Here is a 15,499-nt window from a genome sequence, read left to right on the forward strand (position 1 = left end):
CTATAAAAGCCTTGTAGTTCCAGTAACCCAATGATGCAGGAGATGAGGGGTAGTCTTGTTCATCCCTGAGTTCTGACCTCTCTGTAGTTGAAAACTTGTTGTCCATAGAGTGCTAAGGAGGAGATCATTACTCTTACATGAAAACTTTTTTGATATACGATGTTTAGTCAACATATATGTATAGGATTCCTATTCTCTGGTCTACAGAGTGAGGGTCCAGGACAGGATATGATTTCTAGATGGCTCCAAGAGTCTTTCTGTCTTATTTTCTCACCTTGCATTTGTCTCTGCCTGTTCCATGTCTCTAGATTTTAGATTAACCCTCAAAACAGCCACCAAAGTCACATCGGATCTTTTAGGAAAAAACACATATTTTCCCTTCAGCTAAGTCAAGCTTGGGATGTTTTAATTGAACTTTTATTGAGAAATTAAGGAAAAGTAGCACACATAACCCACATTTCCAAAACACAAAAAGAAAAGTATTCATGACGTGCATGGACAGTGACACAAACATTTGGTCTCTGTAGTCCTTGCCTTTAGGCTCCTGATGCTATGGCCAGTCTCCCTTCTCCCCTGCAAGAGTCCCCAGTCCTTCTGTCCTCTCACCCCATCTACCTCCAAGCCTTCTGCCTCCCTGGAGGAAGAAAAAGAGTTTTTTCCCCACAATATATTGGACTAAAAGGCAAAAAAAAAAAAAAAGGCAGAAAATTATGTGAGTACCCAGGGCAGTAACTATTTTTAAGGTACTTAAACTACAGAAAAACAAGCACCTATACAATTAGTTATAAATCTGTATCAGAGTATGTTAATTACTATTAAGGCTGTTCAGGTTCCTTTGAGTACCCATGAAAGGAGCTGATCAGTACTCCCTTCTGCCCCTAAGCTGTGAGCTGCAGCCCCAAACTGTTCCCACCACCCAGCCTATCTGTGTTTCTGGTACGTTCTGTGTTTTGTTCCTTACTCCAAAGTAGATCAATACCAGAAGTTAGTGCAAAAAAAAAAAAAAAAAGGTAGAAAGCATTGCTTTACTTGAGATATTGGCATTTTAAAAGTTAACTCAGAGCAAATGCTAAGTGCATGAGAATCAGGCCTGGTCATCGCTGTCCTACGTGAGCCGCAAGTGAGGGGCCCATTGCTGGAGAGGACACATGCCTTGTTCCTGTGTTTTAAACAGCCTTGCTCTGTTTAAAATATGGGAGTTTTCCATTCTAGTTCAGGGTTGGAGTCATTCTACAAATTATGTCAAGCGATGCTTTAAATGTTTTTTAAAACTGGAATGTTGCACATTTGGTTTTGAAATCTGTGTGCTCTGCTCACATTCTAATTGTTCATTAGGGACTGTGAGTCAATTGGCTTGGCTTTAAAAGCTGAGCACAAATATAAGTTTCCTTCCCATTTAATACACAATACAGACAAATAAGAGCCTTTTTTTAAAAGATATAACTCATTTACCATAAATTCATCCTTTCAAAGTGTACAGTTCAGTGTTTTTTAGTATATTCACTCAGTTGTGCAATCAATCCCACTATCTAATTCCAGAAAAATTTTGAGTATCCAAAATAGAATTTACTACATTATTATAGAAAAACAAATTTTAAGTCCAGTAACTATTTTGAGAAGGCTGCTTAGAATCTCTTTTATACTCTGTGGAATTATAGCTGTTCCACTTGGGAAAAATTATTTAAGATCAATTAACTTTATTACATATTCCTTGAACATATTGTTTTTAAATGTACCTACTTTTAAAATACATTATTGTTTAATCTTGATTTCAACAAAGAACTTTATTTAAAACTTACGTGGCTCTTTTGTTCAAATACTTTATCCTTAACTCGTTTGGTTATCTGAGATTGATAATAAATTTATCTGTCTGTTCTTGGTGCTCGGAAAGCACTTGATCTGATTGACCAGGTGGTGGCACAGTGGATAGAGCATCAGCCTGGGACACAGAGGACCCAGGTTCAAAACCCCCGAGGTCACCGGCTTGAGATGGGGTCACTGGCTTGAACATGGAATCATAGACATGATCCCATGGTCGCTGGCTTTAGCAAGGGGTCACTTATTCTGCTCTAGCTAGCCCTCTGGTCAAGGCACATATGAGAAAGCAATCACTGAACAACTAAGGTGCTGCACCAAAGAATTGATGCTTCTCATCTCTCTCCCTTCCTGTCTGTCTGTCCCTATCTGTCCTTCTCTCTATTTCTCTCTCTGTCTCTCTCACAAAAAAAGGAAAGCACTTGATCTAATGTGGCCTCCCTTCCTATCCTAGCTTCACAAGATAATGCAGCTGGCTGTTGTAGTGTCGGAAGTACTTGAGAACGGGTCCTCTGTTTTGGTCTGTTTGGAAGAAGGCTGGGACATCACAGCACAAGTAAACTATTCCACATATTTTCATATTTTTAGTTTTATAGTTGTATGAGTTTGTGTTTCAATTCACTTGTTTTTAAATTCTGCAGATAAATCTTTTGTGTGATGACTAATATGTATGAACAGAAAAAGTCCTGTGTTAAACAGTACTGGGTATCCATCAGAAAGCTCCATGCCATGAGCTTCCAGGCCCTCCGTAGCCTGCAGCTCTGCCTCGGGCATCAGGTGCCCACACCACAGCTGCACCATGCAGGCATGTGAATGGAGCTCTTGACCAGCAGTGTGGGACATAGACCATCCTTCCTGGGTTTTACCAGGGTTTTTTTGGATTCTCTGTAAGCCCCTCCTTTACTCACTCCAGAATGAAAAGGAAAGGTATGAATACAAACGAAAACAAGACGTTAATCTACATCTGCCAAAAAGTACCTATAGGTTTGAACTAATCCTCTGGCCTCATAATTAAACCTAGGAGAAAGCTACAGTCAGCAGACTGGCCACCTAGGATTGAAATCTTAATTCCCTGAAAGAAAACAGGTAGCCAAAATGAATTTGACTTTCAATTTTTACTGGAAATTTTGCAGAATTAATTGATTGGCTGTCCTGGAGCAGTTAGTAAACAAATTTGCTGCTCAGGTAACTTTGCTTGCGAGTTAGCTATCATCAAAAGTAAGTGATTTGTCAATTAAATTAAAAAAAGAGAAAAATCCCTGGCTGGATAGCTCTGTTGGCTAGAACATCATCCCAATATACACAGGTAGCAGGTTTGATCCCCAGTCAGGGTCCCTACCAAGACAGATCTATGTTTCTGTCTCTCTCTCTCCCTTTCTCTCTATCTAAAATCAATCAATAATTTTTTTAAAAAAGGAAATACTTTGTCTTAGCAGCAGGATTTTTCAGGACTGAAAGTAATGAAGTTTCCATCCTGCTTGTGCCCTAGGTGACATCCCTGGTTCAGTTACTCAGTGATCCCTTTTATAGGACACTTGAAGGCTTCCGGATGTTGGTTGAAAAAGAGTGGCTCTCTTTTGGTCATAAATTCAGTCAGCGGAGCAGCTTGACCCTCAACTGCCAGGGTAGTGGTTTTACTCCAGTCTTCCTGCAGTTCTTGGACTGTGTGCACCAGGTGAGTAGAGCATGCCTGCATTGGCTTGATAGGAAGGAAAGAACTAGCATTTACTGACTATTGCAGTGCTGTGCCGAGTTCCTTCATGCCACAACTGATGGATTCAGCCCTAAGACTTACTGAAATCTCAGCAGCAGACTCCTGGGAATGGAGAAGAAAAAGAACTCGGTGGTGTCTGAAACTAGGGCAGCTGAGCTGGCTTTTGAGCTGGCCCTCATGTTAAGTGGCCATTACACTAAATTAACATCTCTCAAAAAGAGGAGCACACTTGCTTCAAACCAAGGTTTGACGTAGAATAGAACTGCAAAAATCTGTGGGTAGTGGCAGGACCTGAAATCCAGCATGTTGTCTTCCCGGTTTGGAAGGACTCTAACTTGTGCCTGGGAATACAAGTAGAGCCTACTCCCAGAGAAACAAATCAGGGCCCAACCAGGCAAGCCTATGATGTTGAGAACACTGGCTCAGTTTTACTGGGCGACCTAGTCAGGGCTAATCAAGAGACCAGACTGAAGCCAGGTACATAATACAGTCAGATCCAGTGGGATCCGGGGTGGGGGGGAGGGGGGTGAATGCTCTAGGCTCCCTCTATCTTCATCTCAGGCGCATCATATAAAACTTCCTAATGGGACCTTGGTCAGGATTGGGCTTGAGAATCCAACGGCACTGGGTTTACAAATTGAAGGCATTGGCACCAATGGCTAAACTGGCCAAAGAAAAACAGGGTTGACATTTCCAGCTTTGTTTCATCTGTACCACAACAGTGAATGGGTGCTGGCCTGTCAAACATATTTGTCAAAATGGTGAGCCTCTTTGCAATACGTTGACCTCAACCATGTATTAGAAGGAAAGGTGAGAGTGTTTTCAGGAACCAGAATTGGAAGTAGGTCTTCTGAAGAGGCCAACCTGATGTACAGTTATTTTTTTAATTCTCTTAATTAATTGATCAGCTTTTTAATTACTACATAATTTTTAAAATTTATTTAAAGTGTATATTTCAAATGTTTTTAGTATATTATTCAGAGTTGTACAATTACCACAATCAATTATCTCCCCAAAAAGAAACTCTTATACCCATTGGCAGTGATTTTCAATACCCATTCCCACCCCCCGCATACAGACACACTCTGGTAGTTATGTTTTTAATTGTTCCAATCAGGTTCTTAAAGAAAAGATTTATTGAATAATTTCATTTGATTCTGTCTGAGCAGCATCTGGGGAAGCTGGTCACAAGGTTGAAATTATACTTTTAAACTCTGCATCAGATGATATATACCAGGTCTTCTAATGACATCTTATTTTGGTCAATTCATTTCAGTGTTGTTTCATTATAACTGTTGGGGCGAGAAAAAAAAATCGATTTCTGGTCAGGGCCACTGTCTGTGTGGTTCGGAAGTTCTCCAATGTCTGCGTGGGTTTTCTCCAGAGACTCCAGTTTCCTCCCACATTCCAAAGTTGTTCACGTCAGGGGAACTGGCAGGTCTACATTGTCCCAGTGTGAGTGAGAGTGAGTGTGAGTGGCCCTGTGGTGGAAGGGCTGCCTAGCCTCAGTGGGTACTTACTCACCTTGCACTGTGAGCTCCTGGGATAGGCTCCAGCTACCCTTAACCCTGAACTAGGTAGAATAAGTGGATTGGAAAAGAATTATCCTTCATGTTTTTGTTAATCTTTCTTAAATATATGTATAGCTCACATTTATTTTAATGTTTAATATTAGAAGTGTTTTAGATCTTCATTTAGAAGTTTGTTAATATTTATATGACCAGAAATATGCTATAGAAGCTTAATTCCTGTTTATATCAATTAACCTATGGGAAAATTGGTTTCATTATACATCATTTTGCTTCAAGTCACAGTTTCTAAGAACCTGTTGACAATGTTAAGTGAGGACTTACTGTATTTTTTTCTGTTTGAATATTAGCCTTTTTATTCATACTTCTTTGGGCAAGTAGATGAGGGAGAAGTTTGGAGACCGTTGTCTCTGAAATAGAAAGCTTAACTGAGACCAAAAGAAAGGAATAAGCATCTTTTATCACTTCTAAATAGGTGAAAGCATATGAGTTCTTCATGAAAGCACTTCTTATTATCTTGCTTATTGTCTCCATCATGCTTACCAAATGTACTAGACTATTTCCTGCCTCCGTGCCTATGTACCACTACTTCTCACCATCATTACTAATATTTACTGACTCTTATTACGAACCAGGCACTGTTCTCATCACCATATTTTGCTTCATGATTCTTTCTAAGTAAGCTTTGAACCTCTTCCTGACACTCTTATTTGTATTCCTAATGAACCATGTGCAGACTTCTTTGGTAACATGTATAACACTAGAATATATTTATTTGTGTATGTGTATTGCCTTCTACTTAGACTGAGAATTCTTGGGAACATAGACTATGTCATATTAGTCTTCATATTTCTAGTACCCAACACAATTATAATTTCAGTCTCGAATGTAGTAGACACTTAATAAGTATTTATAATGAATGAATAAATGAAAATTTGAATGACCACCTTTTTCAGGCTCAGATTTGATGTTATTATTCTTTTACAAAAATCTTTAGAGCAGACAAACCTCCAGTGCCTCTACATTTCTTAAAGAATTATTCTGCCTTATATTCAATTTAAACATAGTGTCAAAATTTATCTTTAAAGGTTCGTAAGGCTACTCACTTGAAGGCCTGTGTTCTACTTCAATAAGTACATGTGACCAATATTTTTTACTCCTGCCTTGAGCTAATATCACTGTTTGTTCAGTTGAACACGAGGTGAAGCAGTTGACGTTCCTTCAGTGTCTGTGGTACATAGAAACGCATATCTTTAAGTGTTAAAATCGCAATCCTTATAATGTGGTGTTCACACTTAATGAACATGTAGGAGCAAAGACTAACTGAGGGAACACCAGAGTTCCATCTCTCACCCAAAGCCACCTCTGAGGCAGAAAGTTTATTGAGAAGAATGGCTGGTGGACTCTCCAATGTAGACTCTTTAAAATAAGAATTAAAGTGAATCCAGGTTGACATTTTTATTTATTTTTTTTTTAATTTTTATTTATTTATTTCAGAGACAGAGCGAGAGTCAGAGAAAGGGATAGACAGGGACAGACAGACAGGAACGGAAAGAGATGAGAAGCATCAATCATCAGTTTTTCATTGCAACACCTTAGTTGTTCATTGATTGCTTTCTCATATGTGCCTTGACCGTGGGCCTTCAGCAGACTGAGTAACCCCTTGCTCGAGTCAGCGACCTTCAGTCCAAGCTGGTGAGCTTTTTGCTCACACCAGATGAGCCCACGCTCAAGCTGGCAACCTCGGGGTCTCGAACCTGGGTCCTTCCGCATCCCAGTCCGATGCTCTATCCACTGCGCCACCGCCTGGTCAGGCCAGGTTAACATTTTTAAAAATAGAACTACACTGAGAATAGGCTTTTTGTGTAACAAACTTCTTTACCAAGGCTCTTAAGATAGAACCCATAGGAATATAGAAAATGTCCATATTTTCAGTTTTATATATTATTATACTAAAATTAAGATTTTTTTAAATTTTGGCTGAAATAAAAATTTGTCACTGCTTTTTTATATATAATGTTTAAGTAACATCCTCAAATTTTATAAGTTAAATTGAATTTTAAATGAGTAAGTTTGACTATTGCTTCCACTAATGATGGATTAAGACTCTAAAGGCAACCTCCCCCACAGAGAACAATTATAAAACCTGGACATAGGGAAAGGATACTTTTCAACATCCTTTGGAATAACTGGATATCTTTATAAAAAGTATGAACCTTGGTTCTGGCCAGTTGGTTCAGGGATAGTGTGTCGGCCCAGAATATGGGTGTTCCAAGTTTACTCCCAATCAGGTCACACAAGAGAAGTGACCATCTGCTTCTCTCCCCCGCTCTTTTCCCCTTCTCTCTCCCTCTTTCCTTCCCTCAGCCAGTGGCTCAGTTGGTTTGAGTGTCGGCCCTTGGCACTAAGGATAGCTCAGTTGGTCTGAGCATTGGCCTCAGGCACTAAAAATAGCTCAGTTGATTTAAGTATTGGTTGAGACTCATGCAGGAGTCAGTTTTACTATCTTCCTTCCTCTCACTTAAAGAGAAAAAGGAGAAAGTATGAGCCTTGACCCTTACATCATTCACAAAAATTTCTTCGAAATTGATCATTGACCTAAATGACTAACTAAAGAAAATTTTTCAAAAAGAAAATAAATGATAAAAGAAGAAATCTTGGACTATCAGAAAGGAAAAGAGAATAATAGCAAATAAAATATGGGTAAATACAGTAGACTTTTCTTCTCGTGTTATCTAAATTATGTTTGATGGTTGAAGTAAAAATTATAGCACTGTTTGATGTAGTTTTCTCAATGTATGTAGAAGAAATAGTTAAGACAATTATATTTTAAATGGGGGAATGTAGGGGAGGTAGGGTTTCTACGCTCCACAGAAACTGGTAAAACATCAGTAAAGTGTGATAAGATATAGAATGGAATACCTGGAACAGCCACTAAGAAGGCTAAAGTTGGGGGTACAGAAAATATCAAGGGGAAAACTATGTAAAGCATACCTCTGAAACACTATAGATAAATTAAAATGGACTTTTAGGAAGTATTCAGGTAATCCACAGAAGGCCAAAAAAAGAAAACAAAGATTTTAGAATGATGATGTATTATAACCAGGTTAAAAATAATAAAAATACTTTATAAAATCTAAAAATCTAAAAAATAAAAATAATAGAACTGAAGACAAAAAGTAAAATTATAAGACTTAAGCCCTACTGTAGCAATAATTACATTAAACAGAAATGGTCTAAATATATTATGACCTAACTATATGCAACTTATAAGAAACTCACCTCAAATATAAGAGTATTGTTTAGAGAAGTTTTATTTTTAATAGACAAGAGCTTGAGGAAAGAGAGAATAAAATGTCCTCTAATAGGTGAATGGCTAAACAAACTGGTACATCCATACCATGGAATACAACTTAACAGTAAAAAAAGAATGAAGTGTTGATACATGCAACAACTTGAATGAATCTCAAGAGCATTGTGTTAAGTGAAAAAACATCACAAATGGACACAGACAATATGATTCCATTTATATATAACATTCTCAAAATGATAAGAATATAGAACCAGAGAACAAATTATTGGTTTTCAGGGGTTAGAGATACTGGAGAGGGGAAGAAATGGGTGTGACTGTAAAGGAGTAGCATGCCCCTCAGCTGGTGAACAGATTGACAAATTCAGGTGTATCTATATAAATACAATGGCCTACTAGTCACCAAGCAAAAGAAATGCAATAGTAATACACGCAAAAACATGGGTGAATCTTAAAATCATTTTAATTGTGAAAAAAAGCCAGGTAAAAAAGACAACACAAGGTATGATTTTATTTAGATGAAATTCTGCAAAAGGCAAAACCACAGTTACAAAAAACATCCGTGGTTGCCTGGGCCAGTGGTCAGGGGAGGGGACTGACCACAGTGGGTTGTGAACAAACTTTTCAGGACAAGGGAAGTGTTCAGTATCATGATTGTAGTGGTGATTACACAACTGTATACAATGACCAAAACTAATCAACCTGTATATTTAAAATAGGGACATTTTTATATGTAAATTATACTTCGATGAACTTGGAAAGTGTCTTTAATTAATGAGTCTAGCATGCCAGTAAGCTGGAGTTCCACAAAAAGAAAACAGCAGCTATTCCATTTCTCCAGAGAAAATTTAGAATACTTACAAGCCTGGCTGCCTGCTTTTTGGAAGCAGAGCAGGAAATGGATCCAGGGAAATCCCAATTAAGTGTGCAGATTTTTACTTTTGCCATGCTTTGTTTTTAGTCCCAAGCCTCTTCATTAACCCAGTTGTGTCTAGTGTCCCCAAGTCCAGATTTACTAAGTTTGGTTTTCCAGAGAACAATCTCTTGTTTCAAGAAGGTAATCACATGAGGTCTCCTTGCTCTCTCTCTAGACTTATAACTAGTCCTCATTGGTAGCTCCCTTTCATCCCTATGAGTGTTACTCAGAGTTCTGAGCCTTTCTGGGTTTACAGGCAAACTGTAAATCGTTTCATCTAGCAGGGGTCCCCAAACTTTTTACACAGGGGCCAATTCACTGTCCCTCAGACCGTTGGAGGGCCGCCACATACAGTGCTCCTCTCACTGACCACCAATGAAAGAGGTGCCCCTTCTGGAAGTGCAGCGGGGGCTGGATAAATGGCCTCAGGGGCCGCATGCAGCCCGTGGGCCATAGTTTGGGGACGCCTGACAGGGATGTCCCAGTGTAGTTTCTCAATTTCTATCACTTAACTGCTATTCCTTCTTCTATTTTCCATCTTTCAAAAATTTACTGAATTTCCTTGGCCTATTACTGTCTTCCCCTCCCATTCTCCTTACCTCCTTTGAGTTTTTTTCCTTTTAAAAATTCCTTTTCTTTAACTGGGGGAGAATTGTAGGGGACTGAGTTTGTATGGCTGAACTTGGCTTAGGTTAAATACACTATTAAAATTGTTAAATGTCCATGTTTAATTTGCAGAATTCTGCATACCTAAACAGAGTCAGCAAAAGAATCCACTCATAATCAGTCAGAGATGGGAGGGACTCATGGAAAACATACTGTCCTCACAGTTGGGAATATCATTGTGTTCCAAGGATGATAATAATTGCTTGGAATGTAATACTTAGGTTTTATCATTGGGAGTGGGGTGAGGTGGGTGGGAGTGGGAATAATGTACAGTGTTCCACAGTCACCTGTGTTTTGTGTTTACACATCTTAAGGATGTGAACAGAGCATTTTAACATAAACTAAAATGAAGTGCTAAATTACATTCCTGGTATCTTTAGAATACATTACAATAAATGCTAAAACTGCATCATGTTAAGTTATATACAATAACTTGGGATATATGTTTAATTTCTAGTAACTTTTTATTTTAAATAAGGACTTAAAATTCAAATGTTCTGTGTAAACCAGTTCTGAAATTGAAAACAGGATGACTTAATGAAAGCTCAATTCTTTTTTTTTTTTTTTTTTTTTTTTTTTGTGGCAGAGACAGAGAGAGTCAGAGAGAGGGACAGGTGGGGACAGACAGACAGGAAGGGAGAGAGATGAGAAACATCAATTCTTCGTTGCGGCTCCTTAGTTGTTCATTGATTGCTTTCTCATATGTGCCTTGACGGGGGGGGGGGGCTACAGCAGAGCAAGTGACCCCTTGCTCAAGCCAGTGACCTTGGGCTCAAGCTGGTGATTCTTGCTCAAACCAGATGAGCCACACTCAAGCTGGCGACCTCGAGGTTTCGAACCTGGGTTCTCCATGTCCCAGTCCGACGCTCTATCCACTCTGCCACCACCTGGTCAGGCGAAAGCTCAATTATTTCTAAGTGAATGCTTCACAAACTGTAGAAAATAATATTGTTCAGGGTCTAAAGACCCCCGTTAGTATGATTTCAAATCTGGCTGTACCACATTAAAATTCTTTTAATTAAAATATAAAATTTTAAATTGAACCCTCCTTTACCTCAGAACCTCATACATAATAACCTGAGCTCAGACAAGTCCTGGCACCGCAAGCACATGACCTTAATTGCAGTTCTTCAAGGATGCGTGGCTACAATAGCTATCAGCTTTGGTGAAGCAAATTATTTTGTGCTGAAAAGGGATTGTTTATTCATTCAAAAACTGGAGACTGTGTAAGACTATGGTTAGCAAATAGTGCCTCTGACTCTTGCTGACTTAATTATAAGGTAGTGTTTCATCCTCTCCTTCACACTGGTTTCAGGCATTAGAAAATGCCGTCTTTGAATACCTTTTGAGTGAACACCAGTGCTTTACATGACTCGAGCTTTTGCCAGACAATTCACATTAGTGCTGTCCTCAGTTTCTCTGCGGTACGAAGCAGAGCCAGGCCCAACAGCATTTGAAAAAGAAGTGCAAAATTACAGAGCAGCAAGCAAAACTTCCCCAGGTGGAGTGTTTTCTGCTTATTAACTATTTCTAACATGCTGAACACCAACAGCCAAAGGCCGTCCATGGAAATGTGCCCAGACTTGTCCATTAGTGCTAATAAGAGTTACAAAGAAAACAGATGAAGCACTGATCTTAAATTAGAACTGCCTCATCATATAAAAAGCCATTGTTTATGCCAGTATATCCAGGTGTCAGATGAATTATAAATGCTAGATCACTGTTTCATAATAGCAACAGCTGGCAGATTTTTTTGTTACTTCTAAAAGAAATTGGCTTAGCTCAAATGATATCATTACAGGCTGCTTCCTTTTCTTAAAATAGTTGAACCATATTCAAAAGGAAAATACATCCAAAGTACAAAAATTAAATTGTTGCCTAAAATTTCTTTTAAAAATATAATACCAAGAAGGAAAATATGTATAATATGAATGGAAATATGAAATATAAAAAAGCAGCTCCTTTATTTCAGCATTGGAATAAATCTTTGAAGATGATATCTTAGAACTTTTTCATTATTTCTCACTTTCAGAAAAACAGATTACAGTTATAACTTTGCCTTTGACATTTATTCAAATTGTAAATTAACTCACTCTGGTCTGGTTTTATAACATGATTCTCCTCATAGTTACTGTAGGCTAACACCATGATCAATCCCATTTCAATGACAAAAGCTATTTACCATTTGAAGATATAAGCTTTCCTTATGAGCACATAAGGAAAGGAGCTATGTGAGCACATAGGGAAAGGAGCTATGTGAGCACTTAAGGAAAGGAGCTGTGTGAGCACATAAGGAAAGGAGCTGTGTGAGCACATAGGAAAGGAGCTGTGTGAGCACATAGGAAAGGAGCTGTGTGAGCACATAGGAAAGGAGCTGTGTGAGCACATAGGAAAGGAGCTGTGTGAGCACATAAGGAAAGGAGCTATGTGAGCACATAAGGAAAGGAGCTGTGAGAGTACATAAGGAAAGGAGCTGTGTGAGTACATAAGGAAAGGAGCTGTGTGAGCACATAAGGAAAGGAGCTGTGTGAGCACATAAGGAAAGGAGCTATGTGAGCACATAAGGAGCTATGTGAGCACATAGGAAAGGAGCTGTGTGAGCACATAAGGAAAGGAGCTGTCTGAGCATATAAGGAAAGGAGCTGTGTGAGCACATAGGAAAGGAGCTATGTGAGCACATAAGGAAAGGAGCTGTGTGAGCACATAGGGAAGGAGCTGTGTGAGCACATAGGAACGGAGCTATGTGAGCACATAAGGAAAGGAGCTATGTGAGCACATAGGAAAGGAGCTGTGTGAGGAGCTAAGCTGCCCTCATACAGGTTGGTTAGTGTACAGTGTATCCATTGATATTGGCAAAATTGCTACAGCTGATGGATTCATGGTATTCTCAAGAGTTTGGTGTCTGCCTGCTTCCCACTGAACTGAAAACTGGCAGAAATAGGCATACTCCAAGTTATTTTATAACACAGCAATTTTGCATTAAAGCTTTTACTAGTATATTAGCTATAAAGTAAATCTGAGTTGTTTTATCAGTCTCGTTTACTAATTTTAGATCTTGAGCAAATCTTTTAACCTCTCTAAGCTTTAGTTTATATATACATATATCTCAGAAGGATTAAAAATCTTATGTAAAGTGATTGGCACAGTACAAGATACACAGTTAATGTTTGTTAAAACAATCTGTGTTGCCCTGGCCGGTTGGCTCAGAGGTAGAGCGTCGGCCTGGCGTGTGGGGGACCCGGGTTCGATGCCCAGCCAGGGCACATAGGAGAAGCGCCCATTTGCTTCTCCACCCCCCCCCCTTCCTCTCTGTCTCTCTCCTCCCCTCCCGCAGCGAGGCTCCATTGGAGCAAAGATGGCCTGGGCGCTGGGGATGGCTCCTTAGCCTCTGCCCCAGGCGCTAGAGTGGCTCTGGTAGCGGCAGAGCCTCGCCCCTGGTGGGCGTGCTGGGTGGATCCCGGTCGGGCGCATGCGGGAGTCTGTCTGACTGTCTCTCCCCGTTTCCAGCTTCAGAAAAATACAAAAAAATAAAAAAATAAAAAAAAATCTGTGAAATAACGAAAACTAATATTAGTTATTTGTTTTTCTATATGTGTCTAGAATGTTCTGTATAGGGTGTCTTGTAGTTTAATATTTGTGATTCTTGAAAACAAATCCAATTTTAACTTATTATATTTTATTCCCAAAATGTTGCTCTTTGCCGGGATTTGAGTCATAGCTTGTTTTTATGGGCCTTTAAATTTTACAAAGTACTTAATGGCACATGGGCAAAAAGTAAGACTCTATAAATTTATGTTTCTCCAAATTCCATTTCAGATTCTCTTCTTAGAAATAAAGGAAATTGGCCAATTTCACTCCATTATGGAAAGGAAAACTAAAGTGTCTCACATAGCTTAGTCTTTTAAATCTGTTTATTTTTTATCTTCACCAAGATACATAGAAAATTATTTTAAACAATTATTCAGTCTGACCAGGCAGTGGCACAGTGGATAGAGCAAAGCACTGGGACATAGAGGACCCAAGTTTGAAACCTTGAGGTCACCATCTTGAACACGGGCTCATCCAACTTGAGTGCAGGCTCATCTAACTTGAACATGGGCTCACCAGCTTAAGCGCAGGATTCCTGGCTTGAGCGTGGGATCATAGACATAACCCCATGGTTGCTGGCTTGAGCCCAAAGGTCACTGGGTTGAAGCCCAAGGTCGCTGGCTTGAGCAAGGGGTCACTTGCTCTGCTGTAGAACCCCAGTCAAGGCATATATGAGAAACCAATCAATGAACAACTAAGGTGCTGCAACAAAGAGTTGATGCTTCTCATCTCTCTCCCTTCCAGTCTGTCTGTCCCTATCTGTCCCTCTCTCTATCCTTCTGTCTCTCTGTCTCTGTCACAAAAAAAAAGAACAGATGATACCCAAGAGAGGCCTAAAGCTCTGTTTATCAACATATTTGGGAAATGCTTATATACTATAATATTAACTTATTGGCTGAGGTGCCTGTCATTTTCAATTCTACATATTGTAATAAGGCTAAATTTTTTTGAAGCAGACTTGCCTTTAGACCCCAAAAATCTCATGGCCAACCATAAAGAAAACTAATGAAACCAAAAGCTGTTCTTTGTAAAGATTAAAAAAATTGATAAACCTTTAGCCAGACTCATCAAAGAAAGAAGATTCAAATTATCAATATTAGAAATGAGAAAAATGATATCACCACAGGTTGTCCATGTATTAAAATGACCATAAGGGAATATTATGAACAATTTTGTGCCAAAAGAATCAGCTATTAGGTGAATTGGACAAATTCCTTGAAAACTATAAACTACCATACTCACTTAAGAAAAAAATACATAGCTTGAATAGGCCAGTGTATATTAAGGAAATTTAAATTGTTGTTAAAACATTTTCTTGCTGAAAACGTAAGGCCCAAGCAGCCTCAGTGGTAAATTCCACCAAGTATTTAAGGAAGAAATAATAGCAATTCTACAAAAAGCTCTTCATGAAAATTGAAGCAAAGGGAATACTTCTCAACTTATTCTGTGAGACCAGCATTACTCTAGCCTGACAAAGACAGTAAAAGAAAACTATACATCAGTATTCCTGATGATCCTAGATTCAAAATTTCTAAACAAAAATTTAGCAAATCAAATCCATATAAATCAATATATTTAAAAAATAACATACCATGGTCAAGTGAAAGTTATCCCAGGAATACATGATTGGTTTCACATTTGAAATAAATTGGTATAATTCACCATATTGAGAAATTAAAAATAAAATCATATGGTCATCTCAATAAATGCAGAAAAAGCATTTGACAAAATATAAAATTCTTTCCCTGTAAAAAATTTCAGGATACCAGGAATAGAAAGGGACTTCCTCAAACTGTAGATAGTATCTATTTTAGAACCCTACAGTTAACATCATACTTAATAATGAGAGGCTGAAAGCTCTGCTCCTAAGGTCAGGAGCAAGACGTGGATGTCTGCTTCACCACTTCTACTCTGTACTGTACTAACAGTGCTAGCCATGAGGTAAGGCAAGAAAATAATAA

The 15,499-nt window shown here is 38.7% G+C and overlaps 1 protein-coding gene across 4 annotated transcripts in view; it reads left to right on the forward strand.

Annotated features, from left to right (window-relative positions):
• SBF2 (SET binding factor 2) overlaps positions 1–15,499 on the forward strand; it is a 502,739-nt gene that overhangs the window by 459,888 nt on the left and 27,352 nt on the right. For all 4 annotated transcript variants that reach the window (XM_066365963.1, XM_066365945.1, XM_066365952.1 and 1 more), the window contains 2 exons: positions 2,270–2,371; positions 3,305–3,490. In XM_066365963.1, coding sequence (XP_066222060.1) covers positions 2,270–2,371; positions 3,305–3,490 — 288 coding nt within the window. The remainder of the gene's footprint in view (positions 1–2,269; positions 2,372–3,304; positions 3,491–15,499) is intronic.

Source organism: Saccopteryx leptura, chromosome 1 (assembly GCF_036850995.1).
Source record: "Saccopteryx leptura isolate mSacLep1 chromosome 1, mSacLep1_pri_phased_curated, whole genome shotgun sequence".
In the NCBI taxonomy this organism is placed as follows: domain Eukaryota; kingdom Metazoa; phylum Chordata; class Mammalia; order Chiroptera; family Emballonuridae; genus Saccopteryx; species Saccopteryx leptura.